The 20,486-nt window shown below is 40.0% G+C and overlaps 1 protein-coding gene across 8 annotated transcripts in view; it reads left to right on the top strand.

The window, feature by feature from the left end:
• Positions 1–1,234: 1,234 nt before the first annotated feature.
• The window catches only part of opa1 (OPA1 mitochondrial dynamin like GTPase), a 35,827-nt gene continuing 16,575 nt past the window's right edge, over positions 1,235–20,486 (top strand). For 2 of the 8 annotated variants that reach the window (XM_061825591.1, XM_061825590.1), the window contains exons 1-8: positions 1,235–1,423; positions 3,905–4,226; positions 6,440–6,536; positions 6,657–6,764; positions 11,601–11,654; positions 13,165–13,241; positions 15,726–15,884; positions 20,013–20,066. In XM_061825591.1, the coding sequence (XP_061681575.1) occupies positions 1,359–1,423; positions 3,905–4,226; positions 6,440–6,536; positions 6,657–6,764; positions 11,601–11,654; positions 13,165–13,241; positions 15,726–15,884; positions 20,013–20,066 (936 nt within the window). In that variant the 5' untranslated portion in view covers positions 1,235–1,358. The remainder of the gene's footprint in view (positions 1,424–3,904; positions 4,227–6,439; positions 6,537–6,656; positions 6,765–11,600; positions 11,655–13,164; positions 13,242–15,725; positions 15,885–20,012; positions 20,067–20,486) is intronic. The other 6 variants (XM_061825592.1, XM_061825589.1, XM_061825594.1 and 3 more) reach the window with 6 other exon arrangements.

Here is a 20,486-nt window from a genome sequence, read left to right as displayed (position 1 = left end):
CTTCCCAGAGGTAAAACTAATAGAAACAAACGAGTCCACTTGAGGGCGGTTCTGCCATACATGTCACTTCCTGCTTCTTCTCGAAAACAAATTTTTTGAGAGGATTTTCATGGTGGGAGTACAAAAAGCTGTATACGTCAAAATCATGTTTTGTGGTGGGGAAAAAAAAAACGCATGGGTGCATGTCAGCTGCTGTTTTTTTTTTTTTTTTTCATAACATATTAAAAATCATGCATTTCATGACAGTGGCCCTTTAAGTGTTTGTCTCAATTTTGCCAGAAGACCTCTTGATGATCCCCAGGACATTTATGAAAATACAGACTGCTTTGACACAACAAAATGTAAAACTTTTGAAAGGTATGCGTCCATTACGTCTGGTGTAAAAGTAGCACCCCACTTCAGAAACGACACTGCCAAGAGTAAACTATCGTGGAGGTTGTGTGATGACCGGTTTTGTTGCTTCATGATCTGGAAGACTTGCTGTGATAAATGGAACCAGGAATTCTGGTGTCTACTGAAAAATCCTGTAGAAGCATGTTCGGCCATCTATTCATGACTCCGGGCTAAAATGAACTTGGGTTCTGCAGAAAGGCAATACTGTAATCCAAATCACACCATCCAGGCCACCTCTAAATGGCTTAAGAAAAACACAACGAAGACTTTGGAGTGGCGTAGTCAAAGTCCTGACCTGAATCCTATTGAGCTACTGTTGCATGACCTTAAAAAGGTGGTTTATGATCAAACAACCTCAAATGTGGCTGAATTGCAACAACTCTCCAAAGATGAGTGGGTCAAAATTCCTCCACAGTGCTCTAAGTGACTCAGTGCAAATGATCGCGAATGCTCGATTGCAGTTGTTGCTCCTGACGTCAGCCCACCCAGTTATAAAGGTTGAAGATGCAGTCAGTTTTTCCACACGTGAACATGCAGCTTTTGATTTTTGGCTCTCTTAATAAAAGCCATTCAAAAATGATATTTACAACACGATTTGACGATGGCAATCATTTGTGACAAAAAATCAATCAGGAAGAGGGCAAAATCTTTCACAATTTATGTTCATTGAATTTATATAAAGGAGGGTTTGAAATTAATTGTAAAATTGCATTTTACCATTTTTTTCAATTTCTTCAATTGGGATTCCTCTCGATTTTTCGTAAAGAACTGTACACTATTTTAGGTACGTAGGATACATTGAGAAAATTATGCGGGTATATGTTCCGTCAGGGCTGATTTATTTGGTAGGACCGGGATACCGGAAGTTGGCTGTCATTCTAACCAGTGTCCTTTAGCTAACGGGAGAGGGGAGTGTGTATCTTGTAGAAAGATGAATTGGTGAATAGTCAGTGTATGACTTTTAAATGCATCTGTGTCATCTTTTTGTCAACAACAGCACCATGTTGCGTGTTGGCAGCAGCGGCGCATGGTAAGTTCTTATTTAATAAAGAAATGAGCAATAGTCGTCGAAACATCAGATAGACGTCTACAATAAAGTGCAACGCACGGGGCACTAGCCTATCTAAATTTTCCTTTTAAAAGAGCCACGTTAACTGCTTATAAGTGGATTTATCTGTAAACGTAACTGAGTAAGTGTACATTACTTACAAAGCATATACTGTTGATTATTTTGCCAGTAAACATGACCTGGCCCTGTCAGGGTGGTTTTTGACGTTAGCATCGTCAGCGTACCATCGTCTTTATTAATCCCCAGAGAAGAAATTGATTACGTCATCGTATACTTTCCTCGAATTATACTACATTACCATAATGAAATGTGGTTACTCCTTTCGATCATGAAATTTATACTTTGAACCATTTGGTAGACATTCAGTACCGGTCACACCTTTGGGAATGCTGTCTCATTCACTAGCACGAGTAATGATGTCCTAGACAAATGTTGCAACAATACCAATATTATGACTGTGATGCAATACCCATAGAAAGTCTTGATACCGATTCTGATCTACGATCCCACAGAAAAAAGTTAAAACAAGGGTAAAAGTTGTGGTATCATTGACAAAACGCCAGGCTTCAAATTATTTTTTGATCCATCCATATTCTTAGCCGCGTATCCTCACAAGGGTCACCGGAGTGCTGATGCCTTTCCCAATTATCTGTGAGCAGGAGGCAGGGTACACCGTGAACTGGTTGCCAGCCAATCGCAGGGCACATAGAAACAAACAGCCATTCACACTAAATGGCAACGTAGGCTCTCCAATTTACTTACCATGCATGTTTTGGGGATATAGGAGGAAACCCATGCAGGCATAGAGAAAACATGAAAACTCCAAACAGGCAGGGCTGGGATTTGAACCATGATCTTCAGAAGTGTGAGGCAGACACTAACCAGTCGTCCACCATGCTGCCTCAAATTTTTGTATTGTTATTAGTTCTACATAATATTAGGCCATTGTGAATGTGAAAAAATCTATTGCAGCTGCTGAGATTTGTAACTTAGTTAATAACTTTTTTGAGGCCTCAAAATGTAAATGTGTTCATTAATTGCCTCTGTAGAAAAGTGTAATTTAATCTCAGGAAAGCACAGAAGTGCATCGAGTCATATGTCTGAAGCTTACTTTGTCAAATGACCTCTAGGTTTGTTTCAAGGATTGGTCACAGTCACGTCAAGCCAACAGTACTTGAGAAAGAAATAATGGATTCAAATTTATTGTCGTTGTTGTTTTAATCTAATTAAATTATATTAACATACTGTTAATTACATGCCAATTGTTTTCATTTTCCCAGCTATATAAACAGGTGTTGTCCAGAGTGGTTTGCGTCAGCGCCCATTTGCTTAACTTTTGCTCAAAAGAGCATGCTGCTTATTTTGTACAGTACATTCTTCAGGTGTCTGATCAGCTTTGTGTTGAACCATTTAGATGATGTCTTAATTTTCATTACATTACCGGTAACCTGTCATTGCTAAGTGACTCTCCGTAATGTGTTTTTATGTCTCAAAAGTATTTTTTGTCAAAATTGATGACTGCCATACGAGAGCAGCGCCACAAAGTCAAGAAGGGGGATCGAAGGGTGTGTTCTAACTATAGGTGGATCACACTCGTCAGCCTCCCTGGCAAGGTCTATTCAGGGGTGCTGTAGAGAAGGATCCATGGTGAAGTCAAATCTCAGATTCAGGAGGAGTTTTCGTCCTGACCGGGGAACAGCACATAAGTTCGGAGCGGTTTGCTGCTCAGTGTGAAGTGGCTGGGATGAGAGTCAGGACCTCTAAATATGAGACCATGGTCCTCAGTTGAAAAGGGTGGAGTGCGCGCTCCAGGTCGGGGATGAGATCGTAATCCCTTTGGAAGAGCAGGGGGTGTTAGCTGTTGAGGGGGATGGCTGGGCTTCCTTGTTAAAGTCACTGCCCCCCGTGACCCGACCTTGGATAAGTGGAAGAGAATGGATGGATGCATCAGAGTGCCTCCAATTACTGTTGACAAATTCCTTTTTTTGACATACTTAGCAAATAAAGAGGGTTCTGATTTTAATTAAAATTGCTTTTGCGTTATATCTCATTTTTCGTTGACAAGATTAAAAAAAAGTAATTGCCCATCAGGTAATTACAGTAATACATAACAAAACGCGATACAACTAAAAATAAACTGGTTTTTAGATTCGATCATACACGATGATAGCACGGAGTAAATGCCTTTTGAAGTCAATCAATGATGTCATTGATCAGATTGGTGAATTATGACATAATCAGCATAAAATACTAATTATTGGCTGATGACGATCAGATCGTTGTAATTTCTAATAATGGTTCATTTTTGATGAAGGGGTGTTGTATTACTTTTTCTAGGTCTAAACTGGTATACCATGCAACCCTAGTCCAAACCTTACTCCTGTACTTTTCATGTTTAAATGCTGGCTTTGAATAATGAAATATTGTTCTGGTATGTTATAGCATGGCATGCAGGAATCTGGTACCCACGAGGACGGGGGTAAGATTTCGTATACCACTTCAGAAGTTACACCCTCTGTACCGGGCCATCCACCACCGTTATGGAAACACCAGCTCTCAGCGCCCACCACATCACACAGCGGCCCGCTATTTCACCTCGATGTCACGGTTGCCAATGCGGCCACCAAAGCCTCATCCAGGGTCAGGGGGCCGCCGCTACCAGCAGAAGCGCCACTTCTGGGTAGCCCGTCTCGCTACGAGGCTGCTGAAACTGCGATACATTCTTCTCGGCAGCGCAGTTGGTGGAGGATACACCGCTAAGAAGGTATTTATTGTGTCTTTGCCTGTATGGTAACCATCAGTAGTCTGTACTACCTCTCTGGTGCATGGTTATGATTTAAAGGCAACATGTTTTTTCACTATTTTGAACGGTTTAAACAGCCCCTGTTTGTCTTAAGCCCATCTTTCCGATATGGTTTTGTTGAAATTTGATCATGGATCAAGTATTCCTGCTCAGTTTATACGTCATTTTGACATGCTAATCTAGGGGTAACTCAGTCATTTTAATTTCATTACCACGAATTTTATGAAGGTATTGGTTCATCCACTATGCTGTGTGTATTTGGCACCTGGACATATCTGCAAGTCCAAAACAACCTACACACCCCTACAATGTGAAATGAAGCTAATCTGTGCATCCAAGAAAACTACTGCAATTTCTCATGTATAATACAATCTCAAGTACGTATAATATGCACCCCCAAATTTTACTCCATATATAAGGAAAATCCTTCTTCCTATATATATAATGGGAACCCATGACTTCCTATAGAGTTATATCTTCACATTTAAGGTTATTGGTTTATCCGCTCCTAGTTTGTTTTTCTAATTCTAATTTCTAATATCTAATGTAAAAGACAATAAAAGATGCTGAAGGCCGACAAACAGACATAAACTGTATTAACATTCACATGATTACAGCTATTTATGGGTTTAAGGGATCAACTGGTATAATAGCATTTTATCAACTTCACAGTGGTGCTAGACACACTGGGAAAAAGCGAGACACCATGTTTACAATGACAGCAACCGTGTCGGCCTGCTGTCAAATGATTTCCCAACTTGGCTAGCACTGTAGTTTCGTTGTGAAAATACTTAATTCATTTAGTTAGTCCCCTAATGCCATAAATAGATGTAGTGTGAATATTGATCAATCTTATGAATGTTTATCCCCCAGTGCAGATTTTGTTACCTCTGAACTATTTATTATCTTGCACCGGGAGTGAACGTGTTATCTGGGCACCTGAACTCTCTCGCTTTTAGTACGTTCTACAAGCTGGGAATGTGCCAATGGTCACGAGGGAGATTGAATACTGTAAATCTGCATAATGCTGCAGTGATAAAACTAAACGTGAGGCTGCGTCGCATTAACACAAACAAACAGTAGGGCAATATTTAGTTAATTGTGCAAATTATCCCACCTAAAAAGACGGGGCCTGTAATTTTCATCATAGGTATACCTTGCCAATGACAGAAAAAAATCCGGAAACTCTGCTTGTATTAATTTTTTTTTTAAAGGAGATTATGAGCAAATAATGGTGAAAAAAAAAAAAAAAAAAGTAGTCAGTCAAGCCAGAAATCCGGCTCTCAATTCTGGCTCTCACAGACCTTTTAACTTTTTAAGAGGCTCCTCAATCCTCTACTCGTTACCTGTAGTTACCAGTGACAGTCCCAAAACATCACTCCTGTAAAGATCTGCATTGAAAAATGTTTGAAAGTATTTTGAAGACTTACCATAATTTCACGTGAATAATATGCAAAATTTTCCCAAAATATCTTCGAAAAGGCAAAAGCACATTATATTTACTATAGACACAAAATAAAAATAAAATCACATTGTATAGTCGTATCCAGGTACCTAAGGTTGGTGAAAAGGCTGTACATTAACATTCCGTTATGATATCCAATGTCTATTGTTACACATTAGTATATATTACGGTTATATCTGCCACTAATGTGAGATTTTTGACCTGTTCGCGGCAGTTTGCCATCGTTAGCGTAGCTCATTTGTTGCTACTGCACCAAACTTCAGCAACCGTTACCTTTGAGTAACTTCAACGAAGACAGAAAATGTTGACTAAAAAGGCTAGTTTCACAGTCGCTTTTTAAAGAAATCACTGCTGCCAAAGAAGTAGTGAAACCGCAAAGCAGCCCGGCAGTTCAGAGAGCCTGAATCGAATGTGAAGTTATGGAGGAAGATGGAGAAAATCATCCAGCAAAAAGCACGTAACTTTCCAGACTGCAAAATAAGTATGGATGGTAGTGGATAATGGCCTGATATCGATACCAGACAAAACTCAAGGCTGCCCTGTTGGTATTCGATTGGAAGTAAAAGGGTTTGTTCACGGCATACCGATCAAAAAGTGCTGACTTACTGTATAACCTGCCCCCCCCAAAAGGCTCATCATAGAAACCAATATTCCTATTGTTCTGTTTTGTTTGTATAAAGCTTGCTCACCTTTTTCAATTTATATGCAGACCTATGACGAGTGGAAGGATATGCTGCCTGATTTTAGTGAATACAACTGGGTCATTCCTGACTTTGTGTGGGAACTCAGTGAACAAATAGATTTTGGTAAGTGTTTTCATTGTTGTGCCTGAAAATAAGACAAAAACAAATTTCATTTTACAGTGTGACAGTAAAATGTTTATTTTGTTGAATTACTTTCTTAAATGTCAAAGTTTTTGTCCACAGATAAGTTGGCCAAAGCTCTACCAGAGATGGAGGAAATAGCCAAACTACTGCCGGACTTTGACAAGATAGGAGAGAACTTCACTTTCATTAAAAGTCTTGTGTCTTCTGGTGAGTAAACGGAGCCTCAAACGTGCCTTTTCCATAGAGGTCAAGTGTCATCTCTATAAACATTCTAAAATAGATATTGTAAAGAAAAATACATATAAGATTATTCACTTCAATGTCTTTACGAAAAAATATATATGAGCGGCGAGCGCGTCATCGATGCGCAAAGTTGCGGAAGTCTCATTCGACATCTAAGTGGTTGCCATATTGGCTACATCTTCTGTCCGTGACGTCACACTGGGACATTCGCCATTGAAATCACGCTGTGCCACCTACTATGGGAGATGAACACACCCCTTCTAACACGGAAGCTCTTTTCGAAAAAGAGAACATATCACAACTGAGTGAAGTTACCGGGGTAATATTACCCTATTGTTTCGAGCCATATTTAGATGATATGTGGATCACGTCCAAACCGCATGCGCCCAAACCACGTCCCTGCCCGTTCCACCTCCGCAAGGCGGTGAAGAAAAACAACACTGTCCACGAGCGGAGACGACGCTGCGGCCAAACCGCCTCCCCATTCGATCCACCTCCGCACAGCGGTGATAAAAGCAACGCCGCCCGTGAGCGATGAGGACGTCGCGGCCAAACCACCCCCCCGTCCGATCCACCTCTGCGCAGCGGAGATGAGCCAACGCAGCCAGGCGCCGCAATAAGCCACCCAGGCAGCGTCGCGTCCGTCGATCACGGCTCCGGCCGAGGTGGCACATCGACACATTTAGCACCCCTGGTTTACGGATTACCCCCCCCCCCCCAACTATATAGATTTTTTTAGTAGCTATATACACACATACCTGTCATTTGGAACCCACAAAGCTCTTGTCCTTTGCACCTGTGAAATACATTTTTCACGACAAAACGCATATTTTGGAAAAGTATGAAGAGCAAATCCATCCTCCCGAGTGTTCGAGCAATATCCAGCAATACAACGAGCCAGCATTTTGGCTAACACGAAGGAACAACGAGGTACCTTCCAGAGGGTAAAACTAGTATAAACAGACGAGACCGCTTGAGTGCGCTACTGCCCTGTATGTCACTTTCTCAAAAACAAATCCCTCGAAAGGATTTTCATGGCGGGAGTTACAAAAAGCCATTTACGTCAAAATCATGTTTTGTCGTGAAAAAACGGTGGATCCATACTGGCTGCCGTTTTTTCATCAATAACACTCCATAATAATCATGCAGTTCATGACAGTGGACCTTTTAAAGGTCAAACTAAATTCATAGATTGAATAGCCATAATGCATGATGTCACATGAGACTTCAACAAATCCTGTCAGACTTTGCACTTCAAATAGAACACTTTTGTTCTTATAGGGAAACATAGCTTGAAGTGAGAACAACTTGGAATCCAACCAGCATCATAGAGCTGATTGTGTATGATTGCTTGTGTAGTTTTTGAAGTTACAATATAGAGGACACTCTGACCAGACTCTTCTTCTTCTTCTTCTTCTTTTCCTTTCGGCTTGTCCCGTTAGGGGTCGCCACAGCGTGTCATCTTTTGCCATCTTAGCCTATCTCCTGCATCTTCCTCTCTAACCCCAACTGCCCTCATGTCTTCCCTCACCACATCCATAAACCTTCTCTTTGGTCTTCCTCTCGCTCTTTTGCCTGGGAGCTCCATCCTCAGCATCCTTCTACCAATATACTCACTCTCTCGCCTCTGAACATGTCCAAACCATCGAAGTCTGCTCTCTCGAATCTTGTCTCCAAAACATCCAGCTTTGGCTGTCCCTCGAATGAGCTCATTTCTAATCCTATCCAACCTGGTCACTCCGAGCGAGAACCTCAACATCTTCATTTCTGCCACCTCCAGTTCAGCTTCCTGTTGTTTCTTCAGTGCCACCGTCTCTAATCCGTACATCATGGCCGGCCTCACCACTGTTTTGTAAACTTTGCCCTTCATCCTAGCAGAGACTCTTCTGTCACATAACACACCAGACACCTTTCGCCAACCTGCTTGGACCCGTTTCTTCACTTCCTGACCACACTCTCCATTGCTCTGTATTGTTGACCCCAAGTATTTGAAGTCGTCCACCCTCGCTATCTCTTCTCCCTGTAGCCTCACTCTTCCCCCTCTACTTTTCTCATTCACGCACATATATTCTGTTTTACTTCTGCTAATCTTCATTCCTCTCCTTTCCAGTGCATGTCTCCATCTTTCCAATTGTTCCTCTGCATGCTCCCTGCTTTCACTGCATATGACAATATCATCTGCGAACATCATGGTCCAAGGGGATTCCAGTCTAACCTCATCTGTCAGCCTATCCATTACCACTGCAAACAGGAAGGGGCTCAGAGCTGATCCCTGATGCAGTCCCACCTCCACCTTAAATTCCTCTGTCACACCGAAGGCACACCTCACCATTGTTCTGCTGCCATCATACATGTCCTGTACTATTTTAACATACTTCTCTGCCACACCAGACTTACGCATGCAGTACCACAGTTCCTCTCTTGGTACTCTGTCATAGGCTTTCTCTAGATCCACAAAGACACAATGTAGCTCCTTCTGACCTTCTCTGTACTTTTCCACGAGCATCCTCAAGGCAAATAATGCATCTGTGGTACTCTTTCTAGGCATGAAACCATACTGTTGCTCGCAGATACTTACTTCTGTCCTGAGTCTAGCCTCCACTACTCTTTCCCATAACTTCATTGTGTGGCTCATCAACTTTATTCCTCTATAGTTCCCACACCTCTGAACATCCCCTTTGTTCTTAAAAATGGGAACTAGAACACTTTTCCTCCATTCTTCAGGCATCTATACTATATGCTCCTCCCTCTTCTGGAAATAAGTGTTCACTACAGCCATCTCCATCTTTTTTGCAAAGTCCACCACCATCTGCCCTTCAAAGTTCCTTTCCTGGATGCCGTACTTACCCATCACTTCTTCATCGCCCCTGTTTCCTTTACCAATATGTCCATTACAATCTGCACCAATCACAACTCTCTCGCTGTCTGGGATGCTCAGAACTACTTCATCTAGTTCCTTCCAGAATTTCTCTTTCTCTACATAACACCCTCAATTTCAAATGACCAGACTCTCAGACATTAAAATGAAATGTGAAGTCCTCTTAGCTAAAACAGAGGGTATAACCTGCTTTGTACTTCTTTGCTTTGTGTTGGCTTTATCTTGCAGTTCAGGAAGTGTGTGGAAGCAGTGTACAGTTAGTAACCCTTAATGTTAAATCAGAACACAGATGTAATTTGCTCATAGCTCAAATTGCAACCATCATAAAACCTTTTACTGTTGAGGTAATGCTTTTAAGTAAAATGTTAACATTCACTTTGTGCAAAATTAAGTTGGACAAATTATTTTAAAACAACTTGAATGACCTATTAAGAGGGTGTTTCCACTTAGTTAACTGCTGTTACGTTTAGATAGCCACTAATTTAATGTAATTTAATGGCTGTGGCTGTTGGTAGAGGAGGTTATTTCCCAGCTCCTTTTGTCCGCTGTCGAAGTTTCCCTGCACACAAGATTAACCCTAAATTGCTCCCACTGGGCCTGGCAGCGTCTTGGAAGACAGCAGCTGCCCCTTAGTGTATGAATGTGTGCGTAAATGGGTGGTTGTGAGGAGCTGTAAAACGCTTTGGGGACTGTGGGAAGTGCACTCTGTTTACCATAATATTAATAAATCCATTTTCTATGGTGCTTGAAAGAAACAAGCATTCAGACTCACATTCACAATTTAGTATTCAATGAACTTAACATGCATGATTTTGGAAATTGGAAGTACATGAAAATACCGTGGTACCTCTATTTACGAACATCTCTAGTAAAGAAAAATTAAACTTACAAAACGCCTCGGAAAAATATTGTCTCTGGTTACGGAGGAAAATTCTGGATACGAAAGGAAAAAATAGGCGCTGGATTCTCAGCCTCCAAATTCCACCGAACATAAACATCCTGTATCTTGGTTTGTGTGGCGCGTTAGAGCTGCTCTCCCACTGGCTATCGCAGGAGCACCTTCCTGGCATCCCATTGGCTAGGAGGTATTTACCCATGATAAACACAATTCCTTGCAATGGCCACTTCCTCATTCATAATGGGCCCAGTTCTACCAGTATACCATGCAGTTTGCCCTCAAATTATAGCCACAATTTGGGAAAAATACAAGTTCCTTGAAGTGCAAGGCATTTGGGCTTACATGTCTCTGCTGTCCAGCAGTTAGAATAGATGGTGATGGTCCGTCAGCCACTTGCATTGTCAGAGTGACGCATCAGTCACTGGTGTCGCTTTTGGGGGGATGGAATCATCCGGCAGTCTGCACCACAGATTATGTTCTCTTCTTATCCATTCATTCATTGTCTGGCTTGTTAACATCCTATTTTCTGTGGTGTGTTGAATTTCAAATGTTTTTGTCGTTGTTGCATGTTTCGGGGCACTTTAAACATTCCACCTCTTAGAACAACTAACAAAACAATCGGGTATATGCGCAACCTTCCTCTGCATTTGGCAAAACCGGTCAAAGTACTTTCTCCTTGTTTGAATGAATTGCAAAAGGGGGGTGGGGGGGGGGGGTCATTTGGCTGCCCACAACACCCAGTGCACCCCAGATTATTTTTGTTTTTTTATCCATTCATTCATAGTCCGGCTTGTTAACATCACTTTTATGCAGAGTTAAATATAAATTAAATATGACGTTATTTAAATATGCATTGCATAACTTAATAATTGTTGAATCATGTTTTGGTTTGTTTTGCACATCATTCTTATGTGGCCCTGCATTGACCATCATCCCTCTGCTTCTGTCTTTCATGATTATTTTTTCTTGTTGTTCCTCCTTTCTCCTCCTCCCTTGCCCCTCTCCTCCTCCACATTATTCGCAGGTGTGAGTTTGGGTAGTGAAGTCAAAGGAGCTTCTGGTCTGCTTCTGTTGCTAGGTGTGTACACCAATCCTATTAGTGCTGCCCATCTCCCTATTTCAGCGTTGTTTTTTTTTAAATAGTATGAGCATCTTGGTGTGGTTTGGTAAGCCATCCACTTGGGAGTCTTTCCCATGTTTAGATGTTAGCTTCCGTTTTGCTTCTGTCAGTAGTCAATGCAGGTTCCGAATTTAGTGTAATTTCTTTTTTTCACGTGAGTCTTAATGTAACTGTTTAATTTAAATGTTAGTCAGAAGAATTTCTTTGAATTTGCTTGGAACCAGCTATTTGACGCACATTCTAATAACATTCTCATAGAACAGGATGGCTTTCATCAATCCAGTTCAAGTCTCTTCTATTGCAAACCAATGACGTTTTCCGCTTATTTTTTTCCTCATCCTTTTTTAAACCTTTAACTAGTGTGTTTATGCCTCCTTTGACTTCCACCCTTGCTCTATCCCCTGTTCTTTTTTTTATATGGCACAATTTCACAATGATTTTAGTTTATTCGCAGATGTTTGGAAAATAGACTTTTTTTTTTTACTCCCCTGAGGTGACATCATTATTTCCAGATATAGAAAGACCGAAATGTCAGTTGACAACACCTTTGTTGTGAATCACTAAAAATACAAAAAGAATCTGGTATAGTTCTCTCTTGGCAAGATTATTTGATTTACCTGTATGGATGGCATTAGCAGCATTGATTTATGATTTACATTGTTTCAGGCATTCGTTTCCAAATATAGCCATAGAATGTTAAACCTCTGTTCCTACTTCCAAGAGTTTAAATGTTTTGATACTACTTTAAACATTGTGAAAATATATTTTTACGACTAATAATATAAATAATTTGATTTCTGCTGCATTCGTAGTTTGTAAGACTAACACTTCATCATACTGGGAGCTTCTACTAATCCTGAGCCCTTCTCAAAGTGAAATCCCTTAGCCAAATAATTTGGAGCAGCTCTTGGTATCATTCATTACCGTTCTACACCATACTACCACACTAATATAGTGTAGTTAAAGAAGAAAATCACAGACAGTGTGCACAATTTTTATATTGAAGATTAGGTCTCATCAGATGCAGTCACACAAATACACTTATAAATATTTATGAATTATATTGCATGCTATTCATCAGGGGCGGCCCGGTCTTAGCACATCTTCCTCACAGTCTTGAGGACTCAGGTTCAAATCCGGCCTCACCTATGTGGGGTTTGCATATTCTCCCCGTGCCTGTGTGGGTTTTCTCTAGGTATTCCGGTTACCTCCCACATCCCCAAAACATGCATCGTAGGTTCATTAAACATGCTAGAGTGCCCATAGTTGGGAATGCGAATCATTGTTTATATGTGCCGTACAATTGGCTTGCCCACAGTCAGTTGGGATGGACTCCTGCATGTCCGGAAAATGAGTGCATACATTTTTCAAGCATCTGACATTTACCAATGGGCATTGTCACCTTAGGATTGTATGCGTCATGCGCAAAGGTTTTCCAAGATACATCTAATGCTGTTGTTTCTGTTAGAAACTTCAGGTGAGCCACCATTAAAAGCCACAGACGCTTCTTCAGCAGCCTCACAAGATGACAGGCAGTACAAAAAGGTAGGTTTACCAAACCCCACCATCACAGATCTGCTTCCTGCTACTTGACTCTTCATGCTCACCCAAACTATTCTTAAAATAAAATTTTGTTTAGCATGTAAATATGGATGACTGTTCTGCAATGAGCTTTTAGACTTTAGTGTGGATGTAAAATTATGCATACAAATTATTTCTGCTGATTCTAGAGAAATAATTAATTAATTAGGCGGGGTACACACTGATGTTTAGCATCTTAGCGTATTGAAACTGCGCACATGACGTGTTTGTGCTTACCAGTGTACAGTACTTGAGATGACCAAAAACACACAATTATATTTCCACCTATATCGCAAGTCTCTCCCCCCAAACCAGATATTTCTTTTTGAGATACAGTGTGGGCATTTAGACATTATGGTTGCAAACTCATTTCATTTGTGAATGTGGTGAAAGACTAGGGAGAGACAAATAAATGTTAAATACAACCATTCCACCTCTGGTTGTGTCCATAAACATCACAAGGTTCAGGTTGCTTCGTGGGTAGTTATTGTTCTATTTCATGTCACGAACACAGAGAAGGTTGCTTGATCAAACTCCGCGTTTATCACATCCTGAGGATTCACTCTGTTGAACCTGTTTAACAGTTACAGTTGTCTAAAGTCATTATTTACTCAGCAGATTGGATATGAAAAATCTCTCTTAAATTACCCAAAACCTCAGGATAATCGCTCAGGTTAATCTTTGAGTCCTCTGAGGAGTGGGCCTATGCTCAATTAGAATATATGATGGTAGGGGAGGGCTCAAACTGTGCCCAATTTTCAGTATGCGTGTACTTCCCCTAAGTCATTACTTTGATTTGAGGGCTTTAGCAGGTATTATGTGGACAATAATTTAATGTACAAAAGATAAATCGTAAGTAAAATGACAAGTACACAATTTTTTGTCATAACAGAAACGGAACTGCACTAGCCAATTTTTTTTTAAGTTAAAAAAAGGTTCCTGTGCCAAGTATCTCAAAAGATATTCCTTTTCAGAGCATACAGTAGATCTGTCGGGTTAAGACAGTCGAGGTTTCAAAATTACGACTGCTCGCAATAAACCGTTTTCCTCAGCGGAGAAAAAATGCATTGTTACGCTTGCACAAAAAATACATGCTTTGTTCCATAGTAATTTATCTCTGCACCCTGATGGTATCTTTACGCCAACATTTATTGGAATTATCACTTTGCCACTTAATTGTTGTGGGTTAGTGGTAGACTACGTTTTGTTTCAACTTGTGCACAAAATCAGATAATGTCGCCGCTGTTAACAGAGGACCCCATATAGTTGTACGCACTGCGTGGCAGTATTTGTTTATGCACACTGCTGAGTTGTTCCATCATGTGTCAGGTCATCTTTTCTTCATTCCAATTATGTTTTTTCCTCCTTTGTTCTTTTTTTTGTATTAAGTCATCTTTTCTTCATCCTACCTGTAATGTTTTTTTTTCCTTTGTTCCTTTTTTTGTATTTGTTTTGTGTGTGTAATTTGAAAGTGAGCTATTGTAGAATTTTCCATTGTGAAAGTGACATGCTTTTTTTATCATCTTCAATTATCCGACATGATTCATGAAATGGCATACACCTCAACATTCAGTACGTGGATAATTATTGGTGCACTCCAAGGTATGATGTTGTAAGCATCCATGATTTTAGAAAGTTTTTAAATAAGATTTTCAGGTCACTGATGTTGGATGAGATGGTCTGACTTGGTCTTTCAGTTCATCCGAATATATCCGATTGGATTCTTCACCAACCATACTTAGATGGTCCTTGCTTTGTGGACTGGAGCACAGTCTCGCAAAGTTGGAAGCTTCTCATTCTCCCAAAAAGTTAATGAGAGGTGTTCTGCAAGACTTATCCATATCATGGTGAGATTAAAAACTTATGAGTTGTATTTGTAATACTTAATGTTGGACAAATATTTTGTCATGTTGAGATGGAGTGAAATCACATGTTTCATGTATTTCACTCTTCAAAGAGGAATGCCCTCCACTTGCTGAGTTATTTTCATCTTCAGCAGTATCACTATACTTCAGTGTTGAGAGCTGCCAACAATCTTTTATTTATTTATTTAGACTGTAATAGTTTTACAACTACATAATTTGCAGTATCTTTTGTATTCTACATTCTTGACAACAATTGAAAGTGTTGTAGATTTATTTGTCTTGATGGGTGATAAGGAAAACGGAGTGATGACACTTGCTGAGAGATGGTGATTTTGGTATTAGTCTCCTCTTCGACTCAGTTTCTCAAAATTTGGCCTCAGACTTTGTTTTGTTGCACTGGTGAGGGATTCCCAGATCTGAGTCCTTGACTGAGGATAATTCACAAGCTTCAGCAGAAGCAGTGCGAGTGACTGATGCGCTGCAGAATATGTCAGCCCTGTGTTGGAGAAACAGCTATGGCCTTGTGGGCTGGTTGCTGTTTGTGTTGCTGCTCCTGCCTGTCTCTCACTATAGCGTACCCCAGCAGGGTCTGCTCGGCGAGCTCATTCTTATTCAGCAGCAGATCCAGCGGCATGAGGAGGAGGTCCGGCGGGCAGCTGCAGCCAATTATGCGCGTCCCCCACCGCCAGAGCCTGCTCCCAGTCCGCCTCCGAACCCCAGTCCCCCTCATCACACACACAAGGTGAAGGTCCCCCAAAAGAATCCCACTCTAAGGGTTCACGGCAATCTGATCTTGTACCTTGTACTTGAAATCATTCTCCACCATTAAGTATTGGAATGGCAAGGTAAATCAATTTGGTTTTGTTGTATAGTGAAGACATTTGGATTTGAGATAAAAGGATGAACATGAGAGAGAAGTTCAGAATTCCATCTTTTATTGCATTGTATTTACATCTAGATATCCGAAACAACTGAGAACAGAGCACCATTTGTTTGAAGCCACCTACTTTTCAAGAGACTGACTTCATGTGACTGATGGGTGTTTCTAGTTGCTCAGACGTTACATTTTAGATTGCTTGCTTAAAGAGAGAGAAGTACTTTTTTGGATTTGGATTTCACCTGTGAAAACGACATTTGCTGTTAAACAAAACATTTGGGAGAAACGCAAAACATTTTGAAGCTGAGGGAAGAGGGAAAATCGAACGTAGCTATTGCACAAAATTGGGCATAGCCACTCTCACAATTTGGAATGTCCTTAAACTTCTGGTGTACTGAGCAGCAGGTCAGCCAAGGATATCAACAGCAGTTCATGACAGAAACATTGTGAGAGCTATGAAAAAACACCCAAAGACAACAAGCGACACCACTACCAACCTCCACAGTGCAGGGATGAAAGTATGACTACCCACTGTTAGAAGAAGTTTTCGAGAAATATACAGGCCATACCACAATATGGAAACCAATTAGGACCCATAAAAGTTTCAAGTTTTATGGACCGATGAAACCAAGATTAACGTCTAGCAAAGTGATGGAAAGGCCAAAGAAGAAAGGATGTGTTTATGATCCGAAATACACAAACTCATCTGTGAAGCATGGTGTAGGTAATCTCCGTTTTGGGCTTGCATGGCTGCTGCTGGAACGGGCTCACCAGTCTGTATTTATGATGTAATTTTGATTGTAGCAGCAGAATGAATTCTAAAGTCCACAAAACCTTTTTTCACATCAGTGTTTAGAAAAATGCATCCAAACTATCGGGGAGAAAAAATAGGTGGTCTTAGACTGACCAAGTCAGTCACCAGACCTGAACCTAATAGATTATGCATTTCACCTCCTGAAGAGGATACTGAAGGGAGAAACTCCTGTAAACAAACAAGAACTGGTTGAGGCTGCAGTAAAGTCTTGGATTAGCATTAAAAAAAAAAAAGGTGGTCTGTCCTTAGTTGCTTCACACATCTCGTTGTAAATCCCAGGAAATAAAAGCTTGAATGCTGAAACTTTGCCTCATGTCCATCAGTTAACTTGAAACCCTACATTGACCTTGTCGTTCGAATACTTTTTCAGGTGACCATATACTACTAACAGGTGTGACATTTTACACTATCGTTCATTTGACCAATTTTTGTTTGTTTTTTTTGCTCTCGAGTAACACAATTAGGATATTACGATATGTGTCACCTCACCAGAAATGACATAGAAAGTAAAAATGTTTCCATAAATTATTCCCACATCCCATTTGGAGTGAAAAGAGAGAATTTGGATTGGAAGTGACTTCTTTTACAGCAAATACATTGTACAAACAATTCCTCATTTATGTATTTATTGCTGTACCTTTGTGTGAATATAATCTATAACCCAGTTTCCAATGAAGTTGGAACGTTGTTAAACAAAAACAGAATACAATGATTTGGAAATCATTTCAATTCATTCATTTTATTTAATTTGCAATTCAGCCTATATTTAATTTAATACACTACAAAGACAAGATATTTAATGTTCAAACTGATAAATATTATTGTTTTTACTAAAAAATCATTAACTTCAAATTTTATGGCTGCAACACAATTCAAAAAATCTGGGACTTTACCACTGTGTTAGATCTCCTTTTCTTTTAGCAGCATTCCTGACTGAGGACACATTTTTGAAGCTTTATAGGTGTAATTTTCCCCTATTTTTGCTTGATGTACAGCTTTAGCTGTGCAACCGTCTCCATTGTCATATTTTACGCTTCATAATGCGCCACACATTTTCAATGGGAGACAGGTCTTGACTACAGGCAGCCCCAATGTTCTACCCATACTCTGCAACTATGAAGTCACCCCGCAATTGTCTTGCTGAAATAAGCAGGGGCGTTCATGAAAGAGACATGGCTTGGATGACAAAATGCTACTCCAAAACCTGTATGTACCTTTCAGCATTAATGGTGCATTCACAGATGGGTAAGTCATCCATGCCATCACAGGTGCTGGCTTTTGAACTTTGCGTCCATAACAGTCCGAATGATTCTTTTTCGTCTTTGGCCGAGGGCACACGATTTCAAAAAACAATTCAAAATTCACTTTGCATCAGTCCAAGGGCCCAGAAAACCCAGTAGTGTTTCTGGGTGTTGTTGATAAATGGCTTTTGCTTTGCATAGTAAAGTTTTAAGTTTGCACTCATAGATGTAGCACCAAATTGTATTTTCCAATACTGATAGTGGTTGTCTGAAGTGTTCCTCAGCCCATGTGGTGATATCCTTTACACATTGTTTTTTATGCACTGGCGCTTGAGGGATTGAATGTCAAGGGCATTCAACGTTGGTTTTCGGCCTTGCCTCTTACATGCAGTAATTTCTCCAGATTCTCTGAACCTTTCAATGATATTGACTGTAGATGATGAAATTGCTAAATTCCTTGCAATCGTACATTGAGGAGTATTGTCCTTAAACTGTTTGACTACTTTCTGAAGCACTTGTTCACAAAGAGGTGAACCTCGCCCCATGTTTTCTTATGAATGACAGCAATTCAGGGAAGCTCATTTTATACCCAGTCATGACACCCACGTGTTCCAAATTAAACTGTTAACCTGTGGGATGTTCCAAACAGGTGTTTGATGAGCATTTCTCAATTTTTTTTTGTTTTTTTTTTTACCCACCTGTCCCACCCTATTTGTAATGTGTTACAGCCATAAAATTCCAAGTTAATAATTATTTGCTAAAAAAAAGTTCATCAGTTTTGAATTTTAAATATCTTGTCCTTGTAGTTTCTTCTTCTTTTCCTTTCGGCTTGTCCCGTTAGGGGTTGCCACAGCGTGTCGTCTTTTTCCATCTTGGACTATTTCCTGCATTTTCTCTCTAACCCCAACTGTCCTCATGTCTTCCCTCACCACATTCATCAACCTTCTCTTTGGTCTTCCTCTCCTTTTTGTTTGGCACAGTTTTTACGCCGGATGCCCTTCCTGATGCAACCCTCTGCATTTATCCGGGCTTGGGACCGGCCTCCAGATTGCACTGGCTTGTGCCCCCATAGGGCTACATTCGTCCTTGTAGTGTATTCAATAAATATAGGTTGAACATGATTTGCAAATCATTGTATTCTGTTTTATTTAACACAATGTCCCAATGTCATTGGAATTGGGGTTGTATGCTACCACATTAGATAATCACCTCCAATGAATGTCCATTTCCCCATCACCTTCATCTATAGATTGTCTGGCTACAGTCTGCTGTGTGATTAGAATGTTGGCAGGTCGTCTGTTCCGAAATGTCTCTGTGTGCAACAACTATACTTATTTTTGTGTATGGGAGAATGTGGTAAAGAACAGAAAGCTTCTGCATGGTGTGAGCTTTACTTTTTGAAACTTCAATGATTAATATGATTGAGGTGCAGTCAAGAGTGCTGGATTCTCACTTCTAAATACAATTGTTTTTCATTCATTAACTTTTCAAAAACAAGTGTTTGTGCATTTCAGCAAGACTTAACAGACTTTCAATCACTCTAGTTGTCTCTCTTCTTTTCCTGACAAATTCTATTTTTTTTCCTGTGAGCTGTCTCTCCTGTTTTGTTGTTGGTGATAATGAATAAACAAATATGCTGCACATGTCCAAAATATGTACTGGAATGAGATTTGAATGATCAATCACTCTTACATTGCCTGTGAACAATTTTGTGATCACTGAATCAATATTAGAGCTTATGTAATTAGGTTTGAAGTCTGTTTTTGCATTATCACAGGTGAACATTAGCAGATTGACTGGCCGTTTTTCCCTATTCACCTTTTATTCTTTACACTTCAATTGTTATTGCCTGTGTATTTATGACCTGAAGTCTTGCAGCAAAGAACAATTAACTGAATTTGTTTTGTTTTTTCATTTTTCCTGTAATCTGATTTTTAGTCTTCAGATAAAGAAAAGATAGATCAGCTTCAAGAGGACTTGCTTCGTACCCAGGTAGAGTTCCATTTAAACATAGACCTCTCTTTCAGATTTGATCCATAGTCTGTGGTACTGAAATAGCAATTTTATTTATAGTATTGTAATTGCTAATTACTTACTGTTATTGTTATTATGAACATTATTTTATTTTTTTGCTCGTGCTGGATGGAAAAAGGGAATTCTGACTTTGGACTGACTGACTAATTCACAGTTATAAAATGGCATACAACTGTACCACATACTATTCCCACAATGTGCCCATTCAATCAACAAAAGAAACTACTTTTTAGAAAGCCAATTCCAACATCATTTCCATATGAAAATGTTTTTGACCGTCTTATGCAACATTTTATTTTATTGGAGAAAGTAAGATTTTGTGAGCTGTTAAAATCTTCAAAATAAGAAATAAAACCATAAAATAGTTTAAGGAATCTT

The sequence above is a fragment of the Syngnathoides biaculeatus genome, chromosome 7 (assembly GCF_019802595.1).
Source record: "Syngnathoides biaculeatus isolate LvHL_M chromosome 7, ASM1980259v1, whole genome shotgun sequence".
In the NCBI taxonomy this organism is placed as follows: domain Eukaryota; kingdom Metazoa; phylum Chordata; class Actinopteri; order Syngnathiformes; family Syngnathidae; genus Syngnathoides; species Syngnathoides biaculeatus.
The sequence above is the reverse complement of the archived record's forward strand: the minus strand, read 5'-3'. Positions and strand labels throughout refer to the sequence as shown.